The 12,818-nt window shown below is 34.2% G+C and overlaps 2 protein-coding genes across 3 annotated transcripts; both read left to right on the top strand.

Annotated features, from left to right (window-relative positions):
* Positions 1-681: 681 nt before the first annotated feature.
* Positions 682-6,127, top strand: LOC140928084 (uncharacterized). The gene has a single exon (XM_073377804.1). The coding sequence runs from the start codon at positions 1,139-1,141 to the stop codon at positions 6,125-6,127; it is 4,989 nt and encodes a 1,662-aa protein (XP_073233905.1). The 5' UTR covers positions 682-1,138.
* A 30-nt stretch (positions 6,128-6,157) lies between these two features.
* Positions 6,158-12,275, top strand: LOC140928085 (uncharacterized). 2 transcript variants are annotated; one of them, XM_073377805.1, is made up of 3 exons: positions 6,158-9,694; positions 9,853-9,992; positions 10,339-12,275. In XM_073377805.1, the coding sequence occupies exon 1, from the start codon at positions 6,158-6,160 to the stop codon at positions 9,539-9,541; it is 3,384 nt and encodes a 1,127-aa protein (XP_073233906.1). In that variant the 3' UTR covers positions 9,542-9,694; positions 9,853-9,992; positions 10,339-12,275. The 2 variants fall into 2 exon arrangements, with proteins under 2 accessions (XP_073233906.1, XP_073233907.1); XM_073377806.1 differs by having other exon boundaries at positions 9,853-9,996; positions 10,343-12,275.
* Positions 12,276-12,818: the final 543 nt, after the last annotated feature.

Genomic DNA, 12,818 nt, shown 5'->3' with positions numbered 1-12,818 from the left:
AAAGAATGAAAGAATGTGAATTGAGTTTTTATTAAAGGCGAAGTTTTGACCGCTACAGCTGTCTCGTTCAAGTTGTCGTACCTTGAATTTCGGGCATTGACGCGTTGTGGTAAAAATACTTTCGGTCACCGTAGTAGACGCATCGGTAGTTGCTGCTTAAAGTCTCTATTGGATGCTGTATAATTGTATTTTAGATCTTCGAAAAGGAGGTTATTTGTGAAAATCGTTTGAGCAAATAAATATCGTAAACAATTGAAGTTCTTTCAGGTACGAATTGTAAAAGGGGCAAAGTCCAACATCTTCACGTGTAAATTGTGTGCAGGAAAGTTGTTTTTAAAAAGCACTCGAATTCGGTCACGTAGGAATCACAAAACGAGCAAAGTCCAACATTTTGACGTGCAAACTGTCATGCACATTGACTGTTCACAATAATAATAGTAACTTAGGGACGGACCATTAGAAAAGTTATGGAGTGGGGGGGGGGAATTTTCGAGCCGCAGGAATTTTTTCTCGTTATCAAATTCCTTGTATGAATTTTTTTCAGGCCCTTGCATGAATATTTCTTAGGGGTTAATTGGCGTGCAAGAATTTTTTTTAAATAAAATTTTCCCTTGCGCGAATTTTTTTTTGTACTTCGCCCGCCCCCTCCTATAAGTTTTCTAATGGTCCGTCCTTTAAAGGTGTTGAAATAAATTGTGAGACACGTGATTAACTCGTGAATTTTTATTACGTAGCAAAATTTAAAAGATGCAATGACATGAAAGTGTGTTTCATTTGTGGAGTTTGCACTAGAGTGCGTTCTTGGCAAATTTTTAATCAAGGTAAATCTTACAAATATTGTCAATTATTGGGCCAAAACACAGTATTCGTTTTAATGCTCGTTTGCTTACAACGCATACGCCGTCAGCAATAGGTCCAACACTAAATTCTTTTGTGAGCATTTATTTCGAACGGACTATTTTTGCTGACTTATTGAAAGAGGTGTTTTGTTAGTTTATAGAGTTGAGATTGAATAAGGTGGATTCTTCGTGTATTACGAAGAAAAGAAGTGTTTGTTCATCATATATCTAAGTGGTGAGTTTTTGTTATAAGTGTGTTGAATTTAATAAGGACGTTTGTTTACGTCTTATACGAGGTAATGTCGGGGATACACTTTGATGATGGAGAATTGCAGAAGATATGTGCAGAGGAGAGTGTTTGGGGTTGTAAAGAAAAAGAAAACGAAACTGAATCTTTAGCTGTGGAGAATGTTTTTATTGAGAAGAACATTGTTTGTAACATCGATTTTGAAAAGAGGAGTTTGGATAATAAAGAAATAAATCATTTTGAAGATAATAGATCAAGGTACGATATGTTTATTGTAAGTTGTGCATTACAAATAGGTGTCGACGTTGAGGAGCGTAAAGAATCAGGTACAACGAAATGTTATAAGGTGTCGAATTCTAGACATAGATCTCGAGAGCCGTCGAGAATTGGTCAAAAGTATAAGCAGGGTGTTCAAAAATCTTTGAAAATGAGACGATTATTTAAGAAATATGTGGTAGGTGTTGTACCGAAGTCTTCTAAGCTTTTTAAGTTTAGTAGGCGAAGAATTTTTCGCGAGGAATATATTTGTTTTAAGTATTATTTTGCTTGTAATCAAAGAAGGAAAGAAGTTTTTAAAGGGAATAATTGTTACATAAAGAATATTAAAAAATGTACTAGAAAGTATAAAGAGGGAAAATGTAATTGTTTATATCGAAATACTGTAAAGGGCTATACTAACGCTTTTTTGGATTGTAATCACAAATATTGTTTGTGTAAAAAAGTGCTTTCAAATGATGTTGAAATTAATCCTGGACCATCGTTTGTGAATTATAGCAATACAGTTAGAGGTACATTTGATCAGGGAAATGAATGGTTATTTGGAAATAACGCTGGTAATCAGTGTGTGGCAAATAGTTTAATTGCTGTAGTTTTTCATGCAGGAATTAATTGCTTTTCATGGGATAGAGGTATAATGGACAGAATTCTCCACATTGGAAACAGTGTTTACGGATATTTGAAGAAATGTACAGGGAAAGATCGTCTTTTACTTAGTGAGTTACCTAGTGAGTTGTCTATTGACAATGAATGTTATATTTTAACATATGGTGAGAGTATGGCAGGTGAAGTAAATATGTTAAATGGGAGAGATTGTTATTTTTCGTTATTCGAGGCACTTAGTTGTGTTAGATTAGAATTTAGTTGTTGCTTATTGACAATTGAATGTAATACTGTTGCAATTTTCTTTAGGAACGATGTATGTAAGTTGTTTGATCCTCATGCACGGGATATATATGGAGATGTGAGTATCAGTGGAACAAGTGTTTTGTTGGAATTTAATAACGTTGAAAAGTTAATTTGCTATATTCAAAAATTTTATTCCCATATGACTGTTGCAGCTTTTGAATTGAGGGGTATAGATGTTGTGGGTAACGCGACTTTCGAATTTTCTGGAATAGGAAGTGATGGAAGAGATGAGAACAATATGGTAAATGTTGTAACGTACAGCTATTTTGGAAGTGATTTGAAAAAAGATGTGATTGGGTATAATGATTGTACAAAACGTGGAGATATTAAAAACGTGAAAGAAGAAACGTTACGTGCAGTAACTGTAGGGGAAAGTTTTAAGGAAAGAGAATTTGAGGGAGTTGAAAACAGTATAAGGATAATACAGAGTAACAAAAAAGGTAAAAAAACGAATATAAACGGGTTTTGTAACTCGAAAAATATTATTGAAGAGCGACAACATAATGAAAGAAATGAAGAGAAGAGAGCGAGATTGGATAATATGAAGAAATATATGGAAGCTAAACGGAGAAAAGAAACAGACGAGGAAAGACGAGCAAGATTGGAGAAAGCTAAACGTAGAGTTGCGGAAAAACGACTGAATGAGACTAGTATAGAAAGAGAAGCTAGATTGGAAAAGAATAGAAAAAGAAAACTAAAAAATCGAATGGATGAATTAGATAATAAGAAGAGAATAAGATTGTCAAAAGCAAGGAAAAGAATTGAAGAGAATCGAATAATTGAAAGTCATCAGCAAAAGATAACTAGATTAGAAAATAATAAGAAGAGAGTCGCTGAAATGCGAATGAAGGAAACAGAAGAGGAGAAGGAAGTAAGATTAACGAGGGAAAGGAAGAGATTGAAAGAAAAAATTGTAAAAGAAAGTGATGACGTAAAAAAAGCCAGATTAGACAATAATAAGAAAAAAGTCGCTCAAACGCGAATGAAGGAAACAGAAGAGCAGAAGAAAGCAAGATTAACGAGGGAAAGGAGGAGATTGAAAGAAAAAATTGTAAAAGAAAGTGATGAAGTAAGAACAGCCAGATTAGAAAATAAGAAGAAAAGAGAGGCTGAAAAGAGAATACAGGAAACAGATGAGCTAAAAAAAGTAAGATTAACTAAAGAGAGAAAGAGATTTAAACAAAAAATAATGAAAGAAAGTGATGAACAAAGGAGAACTAGATTAGTAAATAATAAGAAGAGAGTTACTGATAAGCGAATTAAGGAAACGAGTGAGGGAAGGAAAACTAGATTAGAAAAATATAAAAAATATAGCTTAGAGCGAAGGCAAAGTGAAAGGCTAAAAGAAAAAGATATTAAATTGCAAAATAAAAGGGAAAATGGGGATTTGAAAAAACAAATGCAAAATGGAGAAAATGGAAGTTTCAATGTGGAGAGTAGAAAAAAGATGGGAAAGAATAAAAAACCTTCTAAGTCAAGGAGTGAGTTAATATCTGCATTTCATAAATTAGTTGCAGAAGGACCGACGTATGTTTGCGTTTGTTGCGATCAGTTGTGGTATAAACATGGTGTTGAAAAAGCAGCAAAGTTATCAGGATTGACAAATGTTGCTGTAAAAAAATGTATGAGCAGTATTTCAAATGATGACATTAATTTAAGCTGGGTTTGTAAAACATGCATAAGACATTTAAAGAAGGGTAAAATTCCACGGTGCTCTAAAGCTAATAAAATGTCACTTCCTCTAAAGCCAGAAGAACTTGATCTAAGCGAACTAGAATCGAGATTAGTTTCTCCAAGACTAGTGTTTGAAAAGTTATATAAGGCACCACGAGGAAAACAAATGAAAATTATTGGAAACGTTGTAAATGTGCCAGCAAATGTTGTTAATACAGTTCATGTGTTGCCGAGATTAAGTAATGAAAGTGGGATTATCAAAGTGCAATTGAAAAGAAAGCTGAAATACAAAAGCTATATGTTGTCTGAAAATATTAGACCTGATAAGGTGTTTAAGGCGGCAAAATGGTTGACCGAAAATGGTCGTTTGTTCCAAAAAGAAAAAATTGTGTTGAATGAACAATGGAGCGACTATGGTTTTACTTTGGGTAGTGTAAGTGAGTTGAGTACAAGTAAGTCTAATGGAGACTTAAGTGAAATACCTTCAACATCACGTGAAATGTCTTCAAGTTCAGTTTCGAAAAGTAAAAGTATGTTATATGATGGCGTTTCATTGTACGGAAAGATGTATTTTTGTCTTGAATGTGGTTGTTGTATTCAGTTATTTTCTGATTTGAATGATCATATGATAGAAAGTCATAATGCTAGTTATAGCTATAATTACTGCTGTTCAAATAGGTATACTATTTTACAACAAAATGAGAGTGAAGATAATCATTTATTTGTGTGTTCTATTTGTAATTTTCTTGATTTTGAAAAAAATGTTTTAACTGAGCATATGACGTTAATTCATGACATTCCTTCGGAGGAGTTAACCCAAAAATGTTGTCTGTTAACTAAGGATGTTAATGTTGCCATTCATAGGATATTGGAGGGACAAACAGTGTTATTGGCTCAAGTGTATAAAAGTGGTTTTTTTCCTCCATTATTTACCAATTTAAGAGTTTCTGTTGGAGTTCCTGATTACTTACGCGATGAAGAAGACGGAAGTAATCAATCATTAGGTGATAATGAAATGATGTCGATGCACTGTTCAAATTCAAGTGCTATTAAATGTGATGTCTGGGGTGAAATTGACGAGTCTGAGCAGTACACAGGCGCTATGGACACAATGTTGATAACTCCGGGATTTATTGAGGAAGGTGAATCTGATTGTGGCGTATTTTCTTTTGCGCCTGCTGAAGGAAACAAACCATTGAGCATATTTAAAGACAAATATTCCGAAGAGTTAGCTTACCCCGGAATTTTTTGTGGTCAAGCAAGAGCTGACAATAGCGAAAGAGATGTTCCTGTTTATTACAGTGATATTTGTAAATCAGAATTAAGGCATTCTGATAGAAGAGTGAGTAGATGTATTGAAAATTTATTTTTCAAGGTAAAAAAGTTGCAGATGAAAATTCTGTTGGGAAAATGTCAAGTTGTGTTACGTAAATGTAAAACAAAAGGGAGAAAAATAACTGCAGGAGAATTAAAACAAGAAGGAGCTTTAGAAAGGTTATGCCACGCAGATGATGGATACAGGTTTCTAAGAGCGTTACGAGGATCTCCTCCGTATTTTGAAAAAGCTAAGAAAGATCTTTTTGCAATGATTAGACAACTAGGTCCGGCAACACTATTTTGTAGTTTTTCTGCAGCAGAAACTAAATGGCAACATTTATTAAGAATTCTCGGGAAGTTAATTGATAAAAGAAATTATAGTGATGATGAGTTAGATAATCTTTCATGGGAAGAGAAAGAAAGACTTATCCAAAGTGACCCAGTCACTTGTGCTCGTCACTTTGATTACCAAGTTCAACAACTGATAGGGAAGGTATTGTTAAGTAAGGTCTCACCTTTAGGAAAAATTGAAGATTGGTTTTATCGAGTCGAGTTTCAACAACGTGGTTCGCCACATATTCATATGCTCTTGTGGGTTGATGGTGCACCAAAATTTGGAGTGGATTCAGATGAAAAAGTTATTGAGTTTATTGAGGAGATTATTACATGTAGTAGAGGTGAAAAAGATGAAAGTTTATACGAGTTAGTTGGTCGTCAACTTCATAGTCATTCGCGAACTTGCAAAAAGCGAGGTAGAATGGCTTGCAGATTTAACTTTCCTCAGCCACCTATGAGACGTACAGTGATTTTGTATCCTCTAGAAGATGAGTTTTCTGCAAGTGTGAAAGATAGATATAAACGTTAATTTAAGGAACTTTATAAACAATTAAACGATATGAGAGATGGAGAAACAATATCTTTTGATAGTTTCCTTGAGAAAGTTAATCTTTCTGAAGAACAATACTTACTTGTTATAAGATCATCGCTTGCAGCTCCTACAGTTTTTCTTAGAAGGAATCCTAATGAATTGAGAGTAAATAATTACAATAAAGTTTGTCTTTTAGCTTGGAGAGCAAATATGGATATTCAGTTTGTATTAGATGTGTATGCTTGTGCGATGTACATTGTTTCATATATTTCAAAGGCACAGAGGGGAATGAGTGAGCTTTTAAGAAATGCTTGTGAGGAAGCTCGCAATGGCAATTCGACTGTTAAGCAGCAATTAAGGGATATAGGAAATAAGTTTCTTAACGCTGTGGAAATATCGGCTCAAGAAGCTGTGTACATTGCTTTGCAATTACCTATGCGACGTTCATCTCGTGATTTCATATTTATTCAAAGTGCTCCAGCAAACGAAAGAGTTCAACTTTTAAAATCGTTCGATGAAATTAAAAGAATGGAGGATGATTGCGAAGAAATTGAAATTGGTGGTCTGCTCAAACGATATGTGGAAAGACCACCTTGTCTAGAAAATGTAACGTTAGCTGACTGGGCAGCTTTTTATGATAATAGTAGAATAGAAGAGAGTAACACAAGATCACGAAAAAAAGATGTAGATGGTCTTTTGCTGGAAACAAAAGATGAAGATAATTTTGAAGATGATGTCGAATCATCATTGAAAAGTCTGGCAAATGGAGAAGCGCAAAAAGGAATAAAACGACGCGCAAAGGCAAGAATAATACGAAGTGTGTGGTTTGATAAAGATGTAGACAGTGAAAAACATTATAGAGAATTATTGTTTTTATTTACTCCTTGGCGAAATGAGGCACGGGACATTGATAGCTTTCAGCCTTACGAAGAGAGATGTAGGATGTTTAATGAACAGATTAAATGTCAGTTGGAACAGTATTCACAATGCAAAACAGAAATTGACGATGTTTTACTTAACAATATGAGAGATGTAAGTGATGAGGAAAACATGTGGGACTTAGTTGCACCTAATACTCAACACGTAGAATTGAATGACACGAGAGAAAATTGTCGAAATAGTGATATCAATGTAGAAAATAGTGAGGAAAATTACGACCTTTCTGATGACCTTGGAATTAGTTCATCGTACGTCGCAGAACATTTAACAACTTATCATGAAATATCCGACGAGGAGTATCGTGAACTTGTGCGATCTTTGAATAGTGAGCAGTTGATTTTTTTCTATCATTTTTTGCATTGTCTTAGAACAAGTGATAAGCCTTTTTATTGTTTTCTCTCAGGTGGTGCTGGTGTTGGAAAATCACATGTAACAAAAGCACTTTACCAAGCTACAATTAAATATCTTAATAGAAATGTGGGTGATGATTTTCACACTGTAAGAGCTATTTTAGTGGCTCCGACGGGAAAGGCATCGTATAATATACGCGGTACTACGATACACACTTCATTTCGTGTACCAATTAATCAGCCATTGCATAGTTACCAAAAGTTGGAATCAAGTCGATTAAATACGCTTAGAACAAAACTTGGAGCATTGAAAGTAATTTTTCTTGATGAAATCTCTATGGTTGGATGTTCGATGTTTAACGTTCAGATAAACAAAAGACTACAAGAAATAAAAGGAATAGAGAAAGATTTTGGAGGTGTTTCTATAGTTGCTGTTGGAGATCTCTTTCAGCTTAAACCAGTATTTGATAGTTACGTTTTTGAACCTTTAAAGGGAAATTATGGTGTTTTAGCTAAGAATTTATGGATAAAACATTTTAAAATGTATGAACTTTGTCAAATCATGCGTCAAAGAGAAAGTCGGCAGTTTGCAGAAATATTGAATAGATTGCGAGAGGGTAAACATACGGATGATGATATAAGGGTTTTGAAAACAAGATTAATTTCTGAAAGAGATCCAGTTTATCCGGTTACTGCCCCTCATTTATTTATTGAAGATAAGAACGTTCAAAAATTTAATCGTAAAGTTTACAATCGTTGTTCAGAAGAGAAGTTTGTAATAACTGCATTAGATTCAGTTGTTGGCACTGACAACAAAAAAATACAAGAAAAATTATTGAGAAAAATCCCAAGTGATCCGAGAAAGACTATGCAACTAGCGAAACAATTGTGTATTGCAATTAATCAGAGAACCGAAATTGCACTTAATATTAGAACTGAAGACGGTTTAACAAACGGAGCAGGAAACGTTATAAAGTATGTTGAACTTTATAATCTGCCAAATCCAGAAGGAGTAATATGGGTGAAATTTGATCATAGTGATGTTGGAAATATTATTAGGAATGAAAATAGACAATTGTATAGTTCTTGTATTGATCCTTCTTGGACACCGATTGTTTCTGTAAGCGTACAGTTCTGTGTTGGTGGTTGCACTAGTTTCAGAATATTAAGGAGACAGTTTCCTTTAAGGCCTTCGGCCTCTAAAACTGTTCACAGAGCGCAAGGAGACACAGAGAATGAGATAGTAGTAGATCTTGAAAATTGGAGAAAAGTTCCACATATTCACTATGTCGCTATGAGTAGAGTTACAAAACTTGAAGGATTACATATATTAAATTTAGATGAGGGAAAAATTTGCGTAAGTTCAAAAGTTAAAGAAGAAATGATGAGGTTGAGAACAAGTGCATGTCTTCAGCCATGTTTGCAAATTTTTAGGAACTTGGATGACAGTTACATAAAGTTTATGTTTTTGAATGCAAGATCATTACATAAACATTTTTTCGACGTTAAAAATGACATGAACTTTTTTTTACCGCATGTTGCAATATTCGCAGAGACGAGATTTTGTGTAATAGATAGGAATGAAGAATATGAAGTGGATAACTTCACGCTATTTAGAAACGATGGAATGATTGTAGAAAATCAGAGATCTTTCTACGGTATTGCTGTTTATTATTCAATTGAATGTTGTGCAGGATATCCAAAATGTTACAATATTTTGGATGTTGAAATAGTTATAACCAAATATAAATGCTTACCCTCTGTTATAATTGCTGGTATTTATAGGTCACCAAGTGTACCACTAAGGCAATTTTATGAAGCTTTACGACGTTTGCATTGTTCTGTGTTGAATTATGAACCTTATCGTATTATCATCGGAGATTTCAATGTAAATTTATTTGATTATAAAGAGAAATCTGGTTTGGATAAGTTACTTGTTTTAGAGTTTGGATATTCTCAATACGTACGTGATTCTACAACAATAAACAATACTCAAATCGATCTGATTTACACAAATGTAGGAGAAAATTGTCTTAAAGTTGGTATATTGGAAACGTATTATAGTGATCATAAGGCTGTGTGGATAGCATTAGACAGGAGAGTATATGGAAAAAAGTTGTAAACATAAGTTTTATTAGTTTGTCAAAAGTGTACAGATTTTATAGAAAAACTATTAATTGTTTTTTTAATTTTCGTTGATGATTCCCATGAAAGGGAATAAAACAGGTCGAAGTAAATTTCTGGCCGAAAATCGTTCACGCCCTTTGCCTAAAAGGTACGTTTTTTTGAAAATTTCTTATTTTTTAAAATACTGTAAGGGAAATGTGCCTTTTTAAAAAGAAGGTTATTAAAATAAAGGAATTAATGTTTTAAAAAAAATTGAACTATTCTAAATACTGATGTAGTTATGAATATTCTTGTTTTATTTTTTAGGCAGAAAAAGAAAGAAATGAAGTGAAAAGAAGCAACAAATTGCAGTGTAGGAATTTATGAAGTAAAGAACTTCATTTACAGATGTATATTGTACTTGCATTTTCTGGCCCTGAATCTTTTTACGTTCTTTCCTCTAGAAGGTACGTCTCTTGAAAATTCCTTGTAAAAAGAATCACCGTATGTAAGGGAATTCGGATTTCGGAATCCGTGAAATTTTTGCTTGTCGAATAGGGAATAGAGGTTAAGAAATCCTGAATACTACAAAGAATTCGAATCCAGAATCCAAGTTCCACTAAAAAAAAAACACTAGAATCAAGTGCCTTGAATCTCGAATCCGCTGCGTGGAATCCAGAATCCAATATTGTAATTGGATTTCCTTACATGAGGTGAAAAGAAGCTAATTAAAATAAAGAAATTTATAGCGTTTAAAAAAATCTACCAAGTACTCATGTAGTTATGCGAGTATGTTCTTGTTTTATTTTTTAGCTAGAAAAAGAAAGAAATTACGTGAAAGCAAGAAACCAATTTGAGGACAAAAATTCATCAAGTAAAAGACTGTATTTATAAATGTGATTTGTAAAGGAAGTTTTATTTTGAAACATTCACAAGCAACAAAATGTCGAAATGTTTATGAAGACTTGAAGGTGACTGAGAAATTACGAAATGAAAGGCGCTCTGAACTGCTTTTGTCCATTTCAAGTAACAAAGCAACAGGTAATGATGGCATCAGCATCAAGATTTTAAAGATTGTTGCTCCTGCTGTTAAATCTATGTATATCAAATGAGGTGTTTCCATCTGCCTGGAAAGTAGCTAAAGTAACGGCTGTGTTTAAAGGAAATGGAAGGAGATCAGACCGTAACAACTACATGCAAATTTCAGTAGTGCTAGTCTTGTGTAAGCTACTTGAAAGACACATTTGCGACCATTTGTGTGACTTCTTGAGATCAAACGGGATATTGCATAAACTCCAATCTGGGTTTACAAAATCGTTTTCTACTGAGACAGCTTTGATACGACTTATTGACGAGCTTTTACTCAGTCTGGACAAGGACAACGTTACTGGCCTGGTGATGATTGACTACAAAAAAGTTTTCGATCTTATCAATCATACGCTTGTTTTACAGAAGCTCAGAGCTGCTGGTATCGATAATGATTATGTTTCACTGTTTGAAAGTTACGTTAGTGATCGTACGGAATATGTAAACATGGATGGGTGTCATTCAACTCTCAAAGATGCAAACCTTGGAGTGCCTCAAGGGAGTATCCTGGGACTAGTGTTGTTCCTAATATTTGTAAACGATCTACCAAAGATACTGGAATATTCAGCAGCAGAAATATATGCGGATGATACCACTATTAGTGCTAATGTTGATTACAGATCAACACCTGGAGCCTTAAATCAAGTTCTTCAAGCTCATGTTGGTAAAGTTGCACAATGGACCACAGACAATAAAATGGTACTTAACGAGTCCAAAACTAAAGTTATGTTAGTAACTGGCAAACGTCTACATAAGACGATGAGCAGCACCTCACTCACTGTCCATGTAAACTCAGTCGAACTCGAACAAGTCCAGTTTCATAAACTGTTAGGTGTAATTATTGACACTCAGCTTAATTTTAATGAAGATATTGAGAATCTATGTAAGAAGGTAACTTGAAAAAAATTAGGCGTCATTTACATTTAAATCAACGAATTCTTTATTAGAATGCCATGACAAAACAAATCGTCATGTATAGCTCTAGTGTGTGGGTTTCTACATGTGTTGACAATTTAAATAAAGTCTTCAGGCTACAGAAGCGGGCCGCACGCGTCATTCTCAATGCTGATACTAGAGCAAACAGTGTAAATTTGTTTAGAGAACTTAATTGGCTACCTTTTTTCATGAAGGTAGGATTAATCAGTGCGCATTAGTTTATAAACGTTTGAACCGGGTGCGTTCCGATTATATGCTAGAATTACTCAAACAAAACATCGACATACGTTCTACTGAAAGACAAAGTAGATATGGATCTTTGAATTTAATTTGTCAAAAGTATAAAAGAGAATCAAAAGGTGGTAGGAGTTTTCAAGTACAAGGCGCTACGAGTTTTCAAGTATCAGCAACTAGGTTTGGATTTACTTCCCAATGAATTTAAGAGTAGCTCTAGTTTAGAAATTTTAAGGAAGTCTTTATATAAGTAATTTTTGGAGTCTTACAGAGTTGTTCATCACTTTACTATAGCTTAGGCTATTCTACTTTATTTTCATATATTTTATATTAATTCTTAAATATTAATAACTCATATTTTAATTGTTAAATCTCCTAGTTTTATTACTTCATCATTTATATGTATTTGTGTTTATTTTTAATTTGTTTTGAGGGCCACGAGTTTATCAGTATTCTATACTGTCAAGTGTTAACCTCGAAAAATAAAGTTGATTATTAAACAGGGCTTTCGGTAGCATTTGGAAGTACCGGATGCAGTGGTTCAGCTGGCGGACGTGCACCGTTCGCGCCGCTGGCGCGAGGCACGAACTCCTAGCGGGGTCCGGGGGCATGCCCCCACGGGAAATTTGTAAAATTGGACTCTCTAAAATGCAATTTCCAATTTCCTGCGTTCTGGACCGGAACTGGGTAACCGGAATTATGACAGGAATCATCTCTTTTTTTTTTTAGATTGTATGCATTACATAACTAAGTGAGTAAAATAAGGGTCAAGTCTTTCTTTGGTTAATAAATGGAAAAAACGATTTTCACACTTAAAAAATAATAATTTCGTGTGTGAACTACCGGACGTTACATGTCAAACAACCGGACGTTGCGTCCGGCGTCCGGCCTGAAACGAAACCCCTGATTAAATGATCTGATAGGGTTAGTTATTTATGAGTTGTGGTAGTAATTATTTTGAGACTGAATATTTATAAGTGAAAGTTATCATATTTCAGCATTAGTAATATTGTACGTCCACAAAAGATCTCAACATT

Source organism: Porites lutea, chromosome 2, assembly GCF_958299795.1.
Source record: "Porites lutea chromosome 2, jaPorLute2.1, whole genome shotgun sequence".
Lineage (NCBI taxonomy): Eukaryota > Metazoa > Cnidaria > Anthozoa > Scleractinia > Poritidae > Porites > Porites lutea.
Note: the sequence above shows the minus strand (reverse complement) of the source record. Positions and strands in the feature narration are given on the sequence as shown.